This window comes from Rutidosis leptorrhynchoides, chromosome 9 (genome assembly GCF_046630445.1).
Source record: "Rutidosis leptorrhynchoides isolate AG116_Rl617_1_P2 chromosome 9, CSIRO_AGI_Rlap_v1, whole genome shotgun sequence".
In the NCBI taxonomy this organism is placed as follows: Eukaryota; Viridiplantae; Streptophyta; class Magnoliopsida; order Asterales; family Asteraceae; genus Rutidosis; species Rutidosis leptorrhynchoides.
Window position 1 is genome coordinate 68318825 of NC_092341.1, and position 19261 is coordinate 68338085.

The 19261-nt window shown below is 35.0% G+C and overlaps 2 protein-coding genes and 1 pseudogene across 2 annotated transcripts; all 3 read left to right on the forward strand.

Annotated features, from left to right (window-relative positions):
- The first annotated feature begins 10453 nt into the window (after positions 1-10453).
- Positions 10454-10955, forward strand: LOC139868141 (uncharacterized). Its single transcript, XM_071856474.1, has 2 exons — positions 10454-10828; positions 10908-10955. The coding sequence occupies exons 1-2, from the start codon at positions 10454-10456 to the stop codon at positions 10953-10955; spliced, it is 423 nt and encodes a 140-aa protein (XP_071712575.1).
- A 2172-nt stretch (positions 10956-13127) lies between these two features.
- LOC139867289 (probable calcium-binding protein CML16) lies at positions 13128-13947 on the forward strand. Its single transcript, XM_071855640.1, has 2 exons — positions 13128-13627; positions 13873-13947. The coding sequence occupies exon 1, from the start codon at positions 13128-13130 to the stop codon at positions 13608-13610; it is 483 nt and encodes a 160-aa protein (XP_071711741.1). The 3' UTR covers positions 13611-13627; positions 13873-13947.
- Positions 13948-14891: 944 nt separating this feature from the next.
- On the forward strand, positions 14892-19061 carry LOC139868143 (protein MIZU-KUSSEI 1-like; annotated as a pseudogene).
- The last annotated feature ends 200 nt before the right edge of the window (positions 19062-19261 follow it).

Here is a 19261-nt window from a genome sequence, read left to right on the forward strand (position 1 = left end):
GTGGTGAATAATCGCGTAGCGTTACATGGACAGAGTTCCGACTTTAAAACCCGTAAAACATTTCTTACAATAACCCAATTATTATTAAACTTAAATTAAAATTATAATTATAATTATATATATTATGTTTACAGAGAAAAGAAAAGAGAAAAAGGTGTGTCTTTCTTCATTCTCCGTAGTCTCGTTTTATAGGCAAATGTTGATTTGAAATTTTCACTTATGACCCTTAACTATGCTCAATTAACAACTTTTTATTATTTATTATTATTCTTATTATGAATTATTTAAATATTATATTATATTCTTATGCATAGTTGACTTGTACTTTCAGCTCCGTTGCGTCGAGCATTGAAAGTTGGTTCATGTCTCGGTTCCGGATTTTTGAACGCCTTTTCGTATAATTTAATATCTTGTACTTTGCGTTTTGCGGCTTGTACATTTGTAATTTTTAGATGTTTCTCATCAATATATTGAATCACTTGGATTGTACTTTGTACATTTGAGCTTTTTGGTCGTTTGCGTCTTCAAATCGTCGAATCTGCCTTTTGTCTTCACCTTTTATTATTTAAACGAATATCACTTGTAAATAGAACAATTGCAACTAAAATCTTGTCTTTCTTGAGGGATAATGCTATGAAATATGTGTTCGTTTTTAGCATTATCAACAAGGTCTTAATACTTTGTTTAATGAATACACCAGGTTATCGACTGCGTGTAGTCCAAGGTTTTAATATTTTGTTAACAATTACACCAATTACCCTTGAATGTAATCCACCCCTGTTTTAATGAGTCCATTAACTATTAATCTATTCTCGTGTCCGGTCAAATGAACAATAATTTGTATTTATAAATATCCCGCCCACCGTACCCGATTAAGCGTATGTGGTTATATATAGATACGTCAAATTGTAACCTTTATATTAAATTAACGAGGTATCGTTTAGTTAATATAAAGCCCATTAATAGCCCATAGTCTAATTTCTACAAGTGTCATTCTTTTGTCCAAACCCCAATTATGGTCCAAAACCCAATTATGGTCCAAAACCTAATTACTCAATCTTAATATTTAGCCCAACATCATGATTACTTCGGCTTAAATAAGCATAATAATAACTTAGCTACGAGACATTAATTTAAAAAGGTTGAACATAACTTACAATGAGTATTATTGCGTAGTGTTACACGGACAGAATTTTGACTTACAAACTTACAACATTCGCTACCATAACCTTATTATTATTAAACTTAAATTAAAATTATAATTAAATTATAATTATATATTTGAGAGAGTGAGAGATAGATAATATATGGTGTAAATATTTCGTCCAAATTCGCTGCTATTTATAGATGTGGCCAGGTATTGGGTTCCATGCGATCGCATGGGAATAAGCCTTCCTTTCCATGCGATCGCATGGCCTGCTTTTCCAGCTCACCAAGCAACAAAAACGTGGGCTTCTGTAATTTAATATATATATATAATATAATATATATAATTTTATATAATTATACATATATTATATTATATTCTTGTGCATAGTTGACTTGTAATTTTAGGCCCGTTGCGTCGCGCGTTGATAGTTGGTTCATGTCCCGGTTCCGGATTTTCGAACGTCCTTTCGTACTATTTAATATCTTGTACTTTACGTTTCGCGGCTCATACTCTTGTAATTTCTAGACGTTTCTCGTTAATAAATTGAACCTCTTGGATTGTACTTTGTACTTTTTAGCGTTTTGGTCATTTGCGTCTTTAATTCGTCGAATCTGTCTTTTGTCTTCACCTTTTATTATCTAAACGAATATCACTTGTAAATAGAACAATTGCAACTAAAAGCTTGTCTTTCTTGAAGGATAATGCTATGAAATATATGTTTGTTTTTAGCATTATCAACTGCGCATGGTACTAATGCAGAGTTTTCAAGTATCGAATCGAACACACCCACTACGCCCGCATGTGCGATCGAAGCTTTGCAAAAAAATGGGCTTTGACATGCAAGAGTTGAACATTCAAAGCACGCAGCTGAGCTCAGGGTTGTATCAAATGGCGTCACCAACAGAACCACGCCCAACCCCAACAGTTTATGTATCTCAACAGAAGCCTCTCAACGCCATGTCAAATTCTGCACCAAGCACTCAAACACTTGAAGAGCGCGCCTAAAACTAAGCTAACTTAATTTATTCGTTAATGAAGGCTGCACCAGATGATATGGTCAAAGAATTTGAGCAACTGGGGAAAGCAGAGCTGATGATTAGGAACCTATTCGTGGGTATGAAGGGAGTCAATGTTAAGCCATATTTTGAGGCTGCACCCACTTCTGAGAAGTTTGCGTCTCACATACTTAACTACATTGCCCCTGCCTTACCTGTAATCTCATTTATGTTAGGGTACTATGATGGACTTTCCGATCCTGATGACTTCATGCAGAAATATGAAGGCATCGCTCGCAATCAAATGTGGGTAGATGAAACCAAATGTGCCGAATTCCCTCCTCTCCTCGAGGGAATAGCGCGTCCATGGTTCAATAACCTACATGCGCCACTCATCATCTCTTACCATGATTTTAGAGAACACTACTTGCTCAACTTTCACAACATGAGAGCATCCGGGAGGACTCATGTCGAATGTCACGACATCAAACAAGGACGTGCAGAATCTATGGGAAAGTTGATCGATAGGTACATCCAAGAAGTAGCGCGCATTCCCAATCTGGCAGAATCATAGAAGGTTTCATGATTCATTTACGGAATCTGTAGAGAGCTCCACTTACAGTTATGGTAAAGGCTACGAAAGAGGCCACCAGAGACGCTGGCCGAAACTATCAGAGAAGCGCACGAGCATTTGCGTGCAGCTGAAGACACTATACGATACTCAGGATATAGAAACAGTCACAGTCACCGTGATGACCATGATTCACCTAGAGGAGGGCAGAATTCGCACAACCCTCACAGGGGGTACCAAGATAATGGTCCTTATCAGCACATCAATGACAACAGGCGTGGGCACACCCATCGACATCACGGTAGCAATACTCAATGAAACGGGAACTTGGAACACAATCAAACGCTTATCAAAAACCTGGAGAAGAGTCTCAATGAAATTCTTGGGACAAAACCGATATCGCAGACTTTTGACAGACCTGCAGGCATATTAGAATATGCAAGGCGTGACAAGTCCAAATTCTGTGAATTTCATGATGATTGCGGGCATGAGACTAATAGATGCAAAGCATTAACGGATAATGTGGTTGCGTGCTTGAAGTGAGGTGAGCTTCAACACTTGAAGGATCCTAAGGAACGATCACGCAAGGAAGAGTATGATGAAGATAATGAAAAGGGATGAGATAAGGTGATCCACGTTGTCACAAAAGAACGTGCTGCTACAAATCCAAGACCTGCGCACTCCCGAGAATACTTGCAGGTCCCGTTTTCACCCAACGAAGTTCAAGAACTCAAAATTGACCTCATCATAGTTGGCGGATATTTGCCCGAGTTAGGACTCAAGATCAAACACCTCTGCATAGACACTGGTAGCAGCGCCGATATCATGTTTGAACATTACTACAGGAAACTTCCGCGCAAAATCAAACTTAGCTTGAAGTCACTGAAGGACAGATTTCACGGACTCTCCGATGATCCACTATAGACCCTGGGAACCTTGGGGATTGAACTACAACTCAAGGATGATGACAACAGGATGAAAAGGCGAACCGATATAGTGGAGTTTAGCATTTTACGCGCAACATCATATTATGATGCGCTATTGGGATACCCATCGTTGCAGAAGTTTGAAGCAGTACTTTCTGTCATGCATGATCTGTTTAAGTTTCCTACAAAAGCTAGAATTGAAACGTTGGCCTCAAAATCATCAGAAAGTCGCCGCAATCATGTATCTTAATAATTGTTTATTTCATAATTGTAAGATAAGTCAAAGGATTACCTGACCTGAATTGATGCTTAAACACGCGAACAGTTCAGCGCGCTTACCGCGCACGCTTTAATGCACTTAACGCATCTTAACATGCATTCGTTGATTTACAAAAAACATTGAAGTGGCCTAAGCAGGTCTCAAGAAACCAAACAATGGGAATGGCAATTGAAAAGGAAGGAAGTAGTTTAACAACAGGAGAAGAAGATGATTGGAACCGTGATGTTTCGCCATGAAATTACGAAACGATAATGCAAGAACACGTTTAGGGTCTTGTAGTTTTAGTCATGTTTTTATGTGTTGTTTTAAGAAGGATATCATTGCATTGTTATGTAACTGCGCTACCAGATAAACTACTATAACTAATCTCGGCGATGCGCCTATGTTTTCTTTTTCCAAGATATTGTCTGCAAAAATCTTTGTGCCATGTATTAATGCAAAGTAGTTCTTTAACTTAGACTGGTGCGCACGGTCGCGGATACCCCGCGCACTCCTGCCTTTGAAGGGGTGTTTTCTCTAACCCCCGCGCGACAGAAGCTTGTTAGGCGACAAGCAAGATATTATTACCGGAGGGCAACATATATTGGTTTGTCCTATCCACACTCGCGCAGAATACGAGATCTGCAAGTCATGACTATAAGCGATAGGGTTGGTTTCCCTTGACCTCAAACCTAAGTGTTGGTGAACTTATAAGACTCTTGATGCGCAGATATTATGTGTGACGTTCGCTCCAAATCCATATGGATGAACACGTCATTCATCGATTTCATTACGAGGTATTTGACCTCTATATGATACGTTTTGTAAACATTGCATTCTTTTGAAAAGGCACACCATAAATGAATATTTAAATCAAAGGTTTTCGACATCTGATGATATCTACATATAGACAATCACCGTAAATACTAGTTTACAATAGTACTTTCGTTGACAATGCAGTCAAAATAAGATACATGGTGATGATTTGGTGAATGCAACGTTTCCTTGAAAAATATGCCATGTAAGACTCCATGCACATAGCTTGTCTAACATATAAGAAAACAGCGGAAGACTTCTAGGGAACCTGAGAATAAACATGCTAACAAGTGTCAACACAAAGGTTGGTGAGTTCATAGTTTTAGTGTTTCGCATAATCTGTATATAAAAGTGGATCACAAGATTTCAGTTGTTTTATCCAGAAACATTTATCAATAGATTCTACATAACAGAGCACCCTGGTAACTAAACTTTAACGTTATAATGATAAATACCCCATTCGTTTTAATACACGCAAACCAACGTGTCCTAAACTCAAATAACACACGTCTGTTAAAAGGCTAGCGCTCTAGCTCGGACGGGGATGTCAAGCCCTATGGATCCATATACTGTTATTCGTGCACACCAGTCCACATCCTATGTACTGGCAGTTACTAGTTACCAAAGCTAAGGGATTTTTGGTTTAAACTCAATGTAGAATTAAGTATGTACTTGTATCCACTGTGTTTAAAATAAATTGCATGAATTCTCAGCCCAAAAATATATTGCAAAAGCAATTAAAAAGGAAGCAATGAAACTCACCTTAGCAGCACATAAAGTTGTTCACCGAAATGTGACCGAAACTCAGAATATCAAATAACCATAGATCGCAACCTAGAGATCATATGTTGGTCAATAAATGTCTATCAAGCTAGGTCAGGTCATAGTGTATCACAATCCTAATGCTCGAGATCGACATACAAAAGTTATCCAAAGTTGTTTCAAAAAGTCAATCTGACTCAATACAATAGTTGAATGATCATGGCAATCGAACCATTTTAATATTTCACATAGTTTTCCAATTCTTGTAAAATTAAACTATAGTTTTTATAAGGCTTTTATATATGATAAAATAATCAGTTTTGACAATTTTTCAACAAAAGAGACGCGCCTTATATTATGATTCATTTACTCGGTTGATAATATTCAAAAATCCATTTTATCAATCTCGTAAACAAGTTGTTTAAATCTTAATTGCAGATTCAAAAGAAATTTCAATTAACGTCAATCATAATTCAGTTGATCATATCTTTTAATCCGTTCATCGAAACTATTCGATATCTAAATGAAAAGTTATTAATTTTTTGCCAGCTTTCCAAAAACATGCATATCATATACCTTTTATTAGTAATATATGTATTTAATTCGTGATTCATCATAAACTGTTTAACGACGAAATTTAGCATACAAGCATGCACAAATATATATACTCGAGCGCTAGACACGGATACATAATTAATACATAAAAGATAAAATATGAGTGCTTACGTATCAATATTGTAGGACAGTACGTAGACGTAACAGAGATGATAAACACTAGGTTTGACTTGCGAACAATACCCACGAAGATTACCCATAATCTCCTTAGCTATAACCCATAATTTCCTTAGTTCTATCCCGCTCGAAAACCCATTTTGAAGGTGACACGCTCATAACCTCACCGTAGTATTTTATGTATAATACTAATTAATAATACTAATAATAATAAGATTAATAATAATATTAATCTTAATAATAATAATAATAATAATAATAATAATAATAATAATAATAATAATATAAATAAATACTTACGGAGTAATATTAAGAGTGTGAGAAAAACAGAACTGAAATCGTGCAATTTATAGAACCTTTTCTGAAAAAGCACCCCATGCGATCGCATGGGATTTGTGCTTCAAGGCCATGCCATCGCATGGCCCTCTGATCCAGCTCACAAACTTTTATTTTCTTGTTTGTCGACATATTTATTTATTAATATATAATATATATAATTTATATTAATTAATTATATATTATATTATATTCTCGTGCATAGTTGACTTGAAATTTCCGTTCCGATGTCTCGCACGTTGTCACTCGACTTATGCCCCGGTTTCGATTTCTCGAACGCGTTTTCGTATGCTTAGAAAACTATCACTTTACGTTTCGTGACTCGTACCTTTGTCAAAATATAGTCTTAAATTATCAATAAACTATACCACTCAAAGTATATCTTACTCTTTCGAGTGTTTTGGTCATTTACTTCTATAAATCATTGTCTCGTTATTTATTAATATAATAGTATTTATCAAACATTTCATAACCAAGTTAATATCTATTCTTAATATTTATAAACACGTTTTAAAATACATATCGCAATTTATTCATATATCTAATTCTAACAGTTAATATTCCTTATTATTGTATGTGTCCAAATTACGTTATTTAAACAAACACTTTACCATTTATTCCGAATACCGTTAAACATGAATGATTTCCCAAATCAACGTGAACCTCACAACAGAAACTCGTAATAATATTATAATTCTTAAGGGACTCAATAAATATCTTTTAATTCAATCGATTGGCATAATCTTTTAACTCAGTAGTTAAATATATCAATCAGATATTCAAACCAACAAGTTTAATGCACAGTACCGTATACTCAACACTTTGTTACGTTTTCAAGTTATAGTATATGTATCTATTTACATATAATTGTTCGCGAATCGTTGAGAACAATCGAAGGGTAATTGAATAGTTCAAAAGTTTTGAGATTCAGTTTAACAGACTTTGCTTATCGTGTCAGAAATATTAAACCATATCGAGAATTTGGTTCAGAATAAGTCGAAATTTTCTGGGTCATCACATTAGGGCATGTAGTTTAAGTCTATGTTGTGTGCACAACAACATATATGGTAAACTACGCACTGACATGCCTTGAGTATAACATATGATTTAACAAATTTAACTTGTTTATCCACGCACCTAACGTGCTAGAAACAATTAACTCAATATACGAGCAACTGGTGTCACCACAATTTACAAGTACTAATCTATACCCGGTATTATGCATATGCAACGATTGAATACAAAGTAGTAAAGGTAATAGCGCGATCAGCAAGAGACATTACTTAAAAGAACAAGACTTTCATTTCATAAGTATTTATTACAAAAAGCGTGATGAGATTACAATATATAAATATAAAAAACTACAAAACGCCATTCAACAACTGCTTGGTAGTAGCCTCCATACTCTGCGTCATAACGACAAGGTTGGGCATATCTACGTGCTCTAGCGGGAGCACAACAGCGCTTTCCTCCTCAGCAGCGCCTGAAGGCATTCTCTTGGCCACAGCAGATGGCGGGACAGTGAGAAGCTGAATGTGTTTCTTTAAAAACTCCCAGAACCTGCACCTCTCAGCCACCTTCATGGCCCGTGCAGCCCTATTGTACGCATCGTTCATCGAAGGAGAATTACAAGCATGCGTAATCAATCCTGGGAGCCCGAGATTTAGAGCAACGAACTGGTCCCAGGCATACTTGCGCATTCCCTCCAGTTCATTAAGCTGCGTGGAATGCTGCTCTGCAGCTTTATGGAGATTAGTATTGGTGGTCAAGAGAGAGTTTTCATTAATTTTCAGTTGGTCCCTCTCCACCTTAACCAACTCAAGTTCCTTGGAAAGCACCTCCTTTTTAGAAGACGCATGCACAACAGCAGCCTCAGCGCTAGCACGCTCATCCTGCGCTACCTTCACCTCATCGTGAAGTGCGTTGAGGCAATCGCGCACCTCCTACACGCTTAGGGCCTCCTGCCCTGAGCTGGACTCTCCCTGCAGCAGCGCATATTTATCCTTGATCCTGCAAACGTCGGGCAAAAAACTGGTAAGCAACGTTTGCACATCCATGTACAGGTATGCCTCTGGGTTCTCTTTCTTGAAGAACCTCAGCGCGCTCGTCGGGGTGAATTCCATAAAAAATTTAAGCTGTGACATGGCAGGTTCAGATGGGACCTCCAGAAACTCGGTCAGTTTACTGTACTCCAAAAGAACGTCTGGAGGAGGGCCCTCGCCGGCATCTGCGCAATAAAAGTTTAATGACTGCGTATTAGAAGGCAATACAGTAAATTAAATAATAATTAGAAGTCATGAAAAGAAGTGCGCTTACCAGTCTTCTTCTTCTTCTTGTGGGACTTCTTCCCACCCTTATCAGAATGCTTGCGCTTCTTTTCTTGTGTGAAGAAGTGCCTTGGTCAGGTGGGTTCCCTTGACTTATAGATGGGGGAGTGGGATCCCTGGAGTTGTGATCCCTAGATTCCACATCCGTGTGTGGAACCCCCTCTTCCTCTGAGTGAGCGCCTCCCTCGGGCGCATGTGACTCGGCGACAGTAGGAGGAACGTGGACCTCCGCGCCGGTAGCAGGGATGGCATCTCCCTCGATCTGGGACCCCTCAGCCTCCTCGCCTCCATGGGTGGCAGTGATCTCGTCGACATCCTCATCCTCGAGAACATTGAGAATCAGCATAACTGCAAAATAAATACAAGATAAAGTTAGTACGCACAATAAACAAATAGCTTAATTGCAAGTTACGAGAATAATATGCGCTATCTGGCATACCGTGCCCGCGGTACATCAGGACTAGCGTGATGGTAGGATGAGTTCACTCTTGATCGGCACGCAGAATGTCTGTCGCGTATAAGCGCACCTGAAGTAGCTTACCCTTACAGCGATTGTACATGCGCTCTTCATCTAGTGTCATTGTAGGTTTTTCGTTCAAGTCCTTATCAACACCAGAGTTCCATTCGCGCTGCCTCGTGCAGGAATTGGGGATAAAATTGTTGTCGATGTAGAAGAAAGAATTCTTCCACTTTTCGCGCATACAGGCTTTTGTGCGCTGAACAAATTTCACGCGCTCTCTAAATGTGTACCAACCATTCTCATGTGGCTGGTAAGAATAGACATTTCTAAACAAATTTACCGTGGGGACAAAGTTCTGTCCCCTACACCACATCTGAAAAAGGGAGATGTGGCATGTGCTATAAGGGTGAAGTTGCCCAGCGCCAATGCAGAAATGGTGAAGAACAGACAAGAAGAAGTTGGTGGAAGGATAGCAAATGTTGCCATACTTCATCACCTTTAAGTATATGGAGATTTTATTGGCAGGAGGATCGTTGGCACGTTGCTTATGCCCGAGGGGAATGGGATTCAAAGCACGAAGGGGGTGATAATCCTCCATGATCTCCTCCAGATCCTTGCGAGTGATCACAGAAGAGATCTGCTTAACGTTCTTGCATTCAGTTACAGAAGTAGAAGAAGACATGATTTTTTAAATAAAAGGAAAGGTGGGTGAAAGAGCTCTAACCTGATGATCGAAAAAAGCGAGTGAAGCAGGTCGAAAAGGCGTCAAATCGAGATCACAAAAGGAAGAAAGGAGAGAAGATGTGTAGGAGGTAAAAGGTTTATGAAAAGTTAATAAGCTATTTATAGCATTCAATTTCCTGAAATGACACAAACTTACAAAGATATTGTTCGATATCGTTCAAAAAAAGATAATGTGGCTATTGAAAATCATTATGGAGTTGATGTGTTTTTTGCTGCTATTGATAGTCAGTTGCAAGAGTTGAATTCTAGATTCAATAAGTCCGTGACAGAACTTCTTCACTCAGTGTTGCTTTAGACCCAAAAATATCCTTCAATAAAGATGACATTTGTAAGTTAGCAAAAACGCTCTATTCTTTAGACTTTACAGAGCAAGAAATGATCCATCTAAAACAAGAGTTGCAACATTATGAGCTAGATGTGCCTAATCATCCAGAGTTAAAAAAGGTTCAAACTACTGCCGAGTTATGTAGAGGCCTACGAGAAACCGAGAAGTCGAAATTGTATCCTTTGCTTGATAAATTAATTCGTATTATATTAACTCTTCCAGTTTCAAGTGCTACAAGTAAAAGAGCTTTCTCACCAATGAAAATTGTTAAAACAATACTTCGTTGCAGCATGGGTGACGATTTTCTTAGAATTTGCTTGATTCTTTACAATGAGAGGGATATTGTAGAAACTCTTTCAATAGATGAGATAGTAGATGATTTTGCTACCAAGAAACGTAGACGCGTTGCACTTCAATTGTCAAAGGTACAATATTAACCACCAATTTTTTTATTGTATGTTTATACGTATTTAACTTACACAAATTATTATAACTATTTTATAGGTTCTGGATGAGAAAACGGATCAGCGCGTCACGCGTGGCAGATATTAATCGATTTTTTTGATGATTGCTTTTGAGTAAACTTGTTCTTTTATGCAACGATGGTCGTTGTTTTCATTCTTTTGTAACGCTACATTATTACCATATGGATTTGTTATCATTGATCGTTTATTACGTACATAGAGCGTTTATTCTTGATTGAGTGCTATGCTGAATTTTTTCGATATTGCGTAAGCATCCTCTATCGTGAAATCATGGCTTCACCCTTGTATGTATGTGTGTGTGTGTGTGTGTGTATATATATATATATATATATATATATATATATATATATATATATATATATATATAGTGGTATGCTCAATGCGGAAGTAACCAATTGGGCAGAAGCAAATTTTTTTTTCTTCGTTTTTTGAAAAAACTTTGTTTACGAACATTATAGATTGAATGAAAATATGACTATTTAAAAAAGACATTTTGTGATAAATGTTTTTATTTTGGCGGGAAAACGCTCGGAGAAATAATATATAACAATTATCGTGTTTTTCGAGCGTATTTTGAGGGTTTATAAATTAGGGTTTAGATATGAGGGTTTAGAAATTTAGGGTTTAGGGTTTAGATTTAGGGTTTAGATTTAGGATTTAGATTGAGTTTTTAACACGAACGGTTTAGAGTTTAGGGTTTAGGGTTTAGGAACCCTAAACCCTACACCCTAAATCGAGCTAAATTTTGACAAAAAGTACTTCAAAAAACATGAAGGAAAAAAACGTTCGAAGGTTAACATTCTTCACGATCAATATTATCTTGAATGTTATTTTTGTCGATCGTTTTCCCGCCTAAATAATAACATTCATCACGAAGTGTCTTTTTTAAATGTTCATATTTTCGTGTGATCTTGATGCCTGAAACAAAAATTCGAAAAAACCCAAAATTTAAAAACAAAAATTTACTTCACCCACTTCCCTCCGATTCCCCCAATTGGTTATTTCCCCATTGATCCTACCCCTATATATATATATATATATATATATATATATATATATATATATATATATATATATATATATATATATATATATATATATATAGTTTCTATTAAAATTAATGATGATATCATTATTAAACTATTTTTTTTGTTAAGAAAAAATCAAAAATAAAAAGAAAAAAATCTAGGTCACTTAAATAATGTCATTAATCCTAAATATTTATAACTAAAAAAAATTGTATATATAGTAACTAACTTGATGATGACATTAAAGTAATTAATTATTTTAAATAAAATTATTAACATGTTAATTGTATAATATATGAAGCATTATGTACAACTTTATGATAAAATACTCTCATTACCATATATACAATATTTGAAGCAATATGTACAACCTTTTGGTAAAACACCTCATAACCATATGTACAATATTTGAAACATTATATACAACTTTATAATAAAACAGCCTATAAACACATGTACAAATTTTGAAGCATATTGTACAGCCTTCATATAATGATTGTATTTTAGTTATTAAAAAAATAAATTAAAGAAACATTTGTTATTATTAATAATTATTATTATAAATATAAATACTCAATTTCAGAGCAAACTTTATTATTATTATATTATTATTATTCAAAACCGGGTCATCTTTACGGAATTAATTACGTTACATATGTATGCGAAATACATATCTCAATAAAATGTTGTAATGTAACTTTTATGACAAAAAAATAATAATTGTGATGAAAATTAGAACAAGGTGGTGGAAGAATAAATGTAGTTCATTTATTCTGATCAAGTTTCTTAGTTGGAATCCGTGGTTCCACGAGTCATTAAACTAAATTACTTTAGTATTTATTTACATTCACTTAATACCTAAAATATATCATTAAACTGTTTCGTTTAAACAAACCCGTGATTTCACAGGTCATTTCACGGGTCATTTCACTAGTAAATCAGAAATTGCTTAAATCGATTAATTTGGTTAATCTATATATTTAATCACAAATTAATGTATGGTCATAATCCACTCCATAATTTTTATCCGTTATTACATGCATACATATTACGTTATGCACTTTACCAGCCACATCAACCACGACCACCCTCTTTCGCCACCGTTACAAAACAACCACCCTCAAAAAACCACCAATCTAACCAAATCATATTCAACACAAAATCGATAGATATATCGATCGAAAGCATCACCATTATCGAATTTCATTACCATGTCAAGATTGCCCGAAGACCAACTCAAACAACTCCAAGAAATCTTCTCTCGATTCGACCTAGACAAAGACGGGTCCCTCACCCATCTCGAGGTTGCAGCCCTTCTTCGATCCCTCGGTCTAAAACCATCAGGCGATCAAATTCATAAACTTTTTAAAACCATGGATTTGGATGGAAGTGGGACCGTGGAATTCGATGAATTGGTGAATTCTATGTCATCACAAATGATGACTGAAGAAATATTAGTAAATCAAAACCAACTTTTGGAGATTTTTAAATCGTTTGATAGAGATGGAAGCGGGTTCATTACGCCTGCTGAGCTGGCGAAATCTATGACAAAGATGGGCCAGCCTTTGACGTACCGTGAGCTTTCGGAAATGGTTCGAGATGTGGATACGGATGGCGATGGTGTGATTAGTTTTAAGGAATTTCAAGGGATTATGGCTAGATCGGCAGCTGATTCACTTGGGTTCACATTGTAATTTTTGATCTTCAAGGGGTAAACACGTACATAATTTTAATTTAGATTAGTTAATGATTGTATTAATTTTTGTTATTGTTGATGGCGATCTTGTTAATCATATTATCGACTTAATCCGATTAAAAATTGGAGAAAAGTACCTAGACATATATTGCTTGAATTAGCTGGCAATCTAGCCATATATAAAGTCGAAGTTAAAATTTAAAGAATTTCAATAGTCAAAATGAAACACTTATTTTATATTTTGTGACGGATTTATGTAGAATGCAAATGTGGCGCTGGTAGTAGGTCCCTGTCTCCCTGAAACAGAGCCTGTAACCCCACTAAGAAAGTGAAGTTACACATTTACTTTGTTCCTTTCCCTTTATTCTTTTGTGAATTCACCTAAAAGGACTTGTGGTTGATGTTGTGAACAACACCTTCATTGTAGTGATCCAAAAGCCTAAAGTTATCGGGTCTAAATTTGAACTAAATGAGCTTGTATGTCGATTTCAAATCAACAAAAACCGCAACATTGTACATTGTCACTTATATTTAGTTATAAGACGATTTGACGAAAAATGTACCAACTAAATAGTAAAATCTATTAGGCGTATGGTACTAACTTGTTAATTGGCATTTATCTAAATACAACGCTTATCTTGGTTAACAACTAAACTAATCACTACTTTCTTTATATATATAAATAATAAATAAATAAATATAAAAGAAGTGCAACTAAAATAGTACTGTATTTGCTAATGATTGTAAAGGGGCCAAGAGCCCAAGACGCCATTTATCGATTGGTCAAAGAAAGTCAGCAATGAAGATGAAGAAGAATAAGAAGGTTCTTCACTTAATTCTAGCAAAAAAAACTCGTACTCTATGGGGAAACTCAAAACCCGATATTTTTGGGCCGGGTTCGGTCCGGGTGAATGAGTCTAGGGTCGGGTATGGGGATAGGTTTTAATTTTTTTGCGGGTCCGGGTATGGTTTTAGACACAAGCCCTATTACCTGGCCCGTACACCCAAAAAAGACCCGAGTCTATATACCCGGCCCGTATACCTGATTACCCGGCCCATATACCCGATTGCCCGACTCGTATACCCGAAAAAAGACTTGAATACCCATGGCATAACCCATTTATCCAATAGTTTGTATAGGGACCCGAATACCCGTGGGGAAACCCGTTTACCCGCTAGTTAGTAACTAAATGGGGACCCGACGGGTTCGAGATTTCGGACCGGTTTTTCAAATCGAGTTCGGGTCTGGAATTACTTAAATTCTTCCAAACCCGACCCGATGTCATCCCTGATTAATTTATACCTTCAAAAGAATAAAGAAACTGAATTACCGTCACCTTTAACTATAAAAAAAATTCAAACCATCAAAATAGCTGCAGCCAGAGTCCGCTCAGTTCTAACAATACTTAATAAGAACTGAGCGAACTTATTGCATGGTTTGGGCCCAAGGGTTGTAGGAACCCTATTTGGCTCTAGAAATGGCCATGTCCATTTCGCGTTTCAAAAAACTCCTACGTCCCATCCCGTTTTCTTAATCGAGCTGCAAACACCAATAAGTGGTTTGGTTAAAGAAATGGCTTTGGGACTCGTTAGGATCGCGTTGGAATGTGATAAAGAGGATGACAAAGTGAAAAAAGTTGGTAATTCAAGAAGATATTGGAAGAGCCTATTTGGAGGACTTATTATAATGGGAAAAAGTGCATTTTTGAGATAAAACAATAATGTTGTGAGAAAGAATGGAAAGTATTGAAAGCGATTGAGCTGATATCAATGGGAGCTGGTGTAGTGACCCGAACTTTTCCATGTTTATATATATTAAATGAAATTGTTATTTACATGATTAAGTGTTTCCAACATGTTAAGCAATCAAACTTGTTAAGACTTGATTAATTGAAATAGGTTTCATGTAGATAATTGACCATCCAAGTTGACCGGCAATTCACGAACGTTAAAACTTGTACAAATTATATGATGTTATATATATATATATATATATATATATATATATATATATATATATATATATATATATATATATATATATATATATATATATAGTTAACATGATATTATGATAAGAAAGTATCTCACTAGATTTTTTTTAAACAATGAATTATATACAAAAATGAGTTTATTGAATTAAGAAACTCGAAACGATATATATAACGATTATCGTTATAACAACGTCTTACTAAATACATATGAATCATATTAAGATATTGTTACACTATGTTTAAATATGTTAAATGATAAGTAAACATATCATTAAGTGTATTAACAATGAACTACATATGTAAAAACAAGACTACTAACTTAAGGGTTTCAAAACGAGACATATATGTAACGATTATCGTTGTAACGACATTTAAATATATATATATATCATATTAAGATATATTAATACATCTTATTATCATGTTAATATAATAATTTAACATCTCATTAGATATAATAAACAATGGGTTAACAACATTAAATAAGATCATTAACTTAAAGGTTTCAAAACAACACTTACATGTAACGACTAACGATGACTTAACGACTCAGTTAAAATGTATATACATGTAGTGTTTTAATATGTATTTATACACTATTGAAAGACTTCAAGACACTTATCAAAGTACTTCTACTTAACAAAAATGCTTACAATTACATCCTCATTCATTTTCATCAACAATTCTACTCGTATGCACTCGTATCTGTACTCGTACAATACACAGCTTCTAAATATATTTACTATTGGTATATACACTCCAATGATCAGCTCTTAGCAGCCCATGTGAGTCACCTAACCATGTGGGAACCATCATTTAACATCTAGCATTAAATATCTCACAAAATTACAAACTAATGGAGCCTATATGGAGACTACTAATTCACGTGGAGTATGGTACTCACAAACACATTCACTTTGCAATTTTATTGAATTAAATTAATCTCTCTCAAGTGTTCTTACTTTATTCTAAGTGTTCTTCATCATCTTCATCAAAATCTAGCTCAATCTAGTTCATAAATCCATACATAAACCAAGTTACAAAACAACTACTCAAGAACACACCAACAACACTTCCAAGTTTGCTAGCTTACTTCCAATCTTGCAAATCCACTTTGAGTGATCATCCAACCTCAAGAAATCTTTCTTATTTACAGTAAGATATCTTTCTAATACAAGGTAATACTCATATTCAAACTTTGATTCAATTTCTATAACTTTAACAATCTTATTTCGAGTGAAAATCTTACTTGAACTTGTTTTCGTGTCATGATTCTACTTCAAGAACTTTCAAGCCATCCAAGGATCCTTTGAAGCTAGATCTATTTTTCTCATTTCCAGTAGGTTTATCCACAAAACCTGAGGTAGTAATGATATTCATAACATCATTCGATTCATATATATAAAACTACCTTATTCGAAGGTTTAAACTTGTAATCACTAGAACATAGTTTAGTTAATTCTAAACTTGTTCGCAAACAAAAGTTAATCCTTCTAAATTGACTTTTAAAATCAACTAAACACATGTTCTATATCTATATGATATGCTAACTTAATGATTTAAAACCTGAAAACACGAAAAACACCGTAAAACCGGATATACGCCGTCATAGTAACACCGCGGGCTGTTTTGGGTTAGTTAATTTAAAACTATGATAAACTTTGATTTAAAAGTTGTTCTTCTGGGAAAATGATTTTTCTCATGAACATGAAACTATATCCAAAAATAATGGTTAAACTCAAAGTGAAAGTATATTTTCCAAAATGGTCATCTAGACGTCGTTCTTTCGACTGAAATGACTACCTTTACAAAAATGACTTGTAATTTGTAATTTCGACTATAAACTTATACTTTTTCTGTTTAGATTCATAAACTTAAGTTCAATATGAAACCATAGCAACTTGAATCACTCAAAACGGATTTAAAACGAAGAAGTTGTGGGTAAAATAAGATTGGATAATTTTGCTTGTTGTAGATACGTGAAAATTAGTAACAAATCTATGGTAATCATATCCTAGCTAACTTATATTGTATTATACATGTATTATAACATATATTATGTAATCTTGGGATACCATAGACACGAATACGATGTTTTGACATATCGTATCGACCCATCTATATATATATTTCGGAACAACCATAGACACTCTATATGCAGTAATGTTGGAGTTAGCTATACAGGGTTGAGGTTGATTCTAAAATATTATATATACTTTGAGTTGTGATCTAGCCTGAGACTTGTATACACGAGGTCGTGGATTGATTCGATATAATATATATTGCTTTATTTCTGTACATCTTACTGTGGACAACTAGTTGTAGGTTACTAACGAGGACTGCTGACTTAACAAACTCAAATCATTAAAACGTAATAAAAAATGTTGTAATTATATTTTGATCATACTTTGATATATATGTACATATTCGTTATAGGTTCGTGAATCAATCCGTGGCCAAGTCTTACTTCCCGACGAAGTAAAAAATCTGTGAAAGTGAGTTATAGTCCCACTTTTAAAATCTAATATTTTTGGGATGAGAATACATGCAGCTTTATAAATGTTTTACAAAATAGACACAAGTACATGAAACTACTTTCTATGGTTGAATGATCGAAGCCGAATATGCCCCTTTTTGCTTGGTAACCTAAGAATTAGTAAACCAGTCTACTAATTGATGCGAATCCTAAAGATAGATCTATTGGGCCCAACAAACCCCATCCGTTGTAGCGGATGCTTTAGTACTTCGAGTTTTTATATCATGTCCGATTGATGTCCCGGAATGATGGGGATATTCTTATATGCATCTTGTTAATGTCGGTTACCAGGTGTTCACCATATGAATGATTTTTATCTCTATGTATGGGATGTATATTGAAATATGAAATCTTGTGGTCTATAATTTTGATTTGATAAATATATAGGTTAAACCTATAACTCACCAACATTTTTGTTGACGTTTAAAGCATGTTTATTCTCAGTTGATTATTAAGAGCTTCCGCTGTTGCATGCTAAAATATGGACAAGATTTGGTGTCAGCATGCTTGTATAATATTGTTTAAAACTGCATTCGAGATTTACTTTGTTGTAACATATTAATATTGTAAACCAATATGTATTGGTAGTATGTAAGTGTGATATTTTTAGATTATCATTCCTGAATAATCTAGGTGGTGACTTTTTAACCTTGTCGATAAAATAAAGGTTATGGTTTGTTTTAAAAACGAATGCATTCTTTGAAAAACGTCTCATATAGAGGTCAAAACCTCGCAATGAAATCAATTAATATGGAACGTTTATAATCAATATGAACGGGACATTTCATCTGGTGTACTGCCTAGTGAAAAAGCAAGTGATCAAGAAAAAGAGTGTGCGGTTTATGAAGATGATATTATGTACATCAGGGCTAAGTTTGAAAGGGTTGTGGGATCAAAAGATTCGGAAGCTTTCTGTTGAATAATGTCTTGGTAAATACAATCTAAATTGTAGTTTGGACTCTATTTTTTATGTTTTTATTCTTGCAGGGTTACTTATGTCCATCCTATGAAGATTATTCTCTTTTTGGTTTCGTTGCAACTCTAAGGACTAGTTATGTAATTTATTTTGTTATATAGTGTTTTGTTAGGTTTAGGGTTTCATAATTTTTTTCTGACCGA

What these genes read in the sequence shown, in the direction of transcription:
- LOC139868141 (XM_071856474.1), top strand. Translation starts at nt 10,454, where the DNA reads ATGATCCATCTAAAACAAGAGTTGCAACATTATGAGCTAGATGTGCCT. An exon ending in TTGCACTTCAATTGTCAAAG is followed by an intron (nt 10,829 to 10,907) that starts GTACAATATTAA and finishes ACTATTTTATAG; the next exon opens with GTTCTGGATGAGAAAACGGA.
- LOC139867289 (XM_071855640.1), top strand. Translation starts at nt 13,128, where the DNA reads ATGTCAAGATTGCCCGAAGACCAACTCAAACAACTCCAAGAAATCTTC.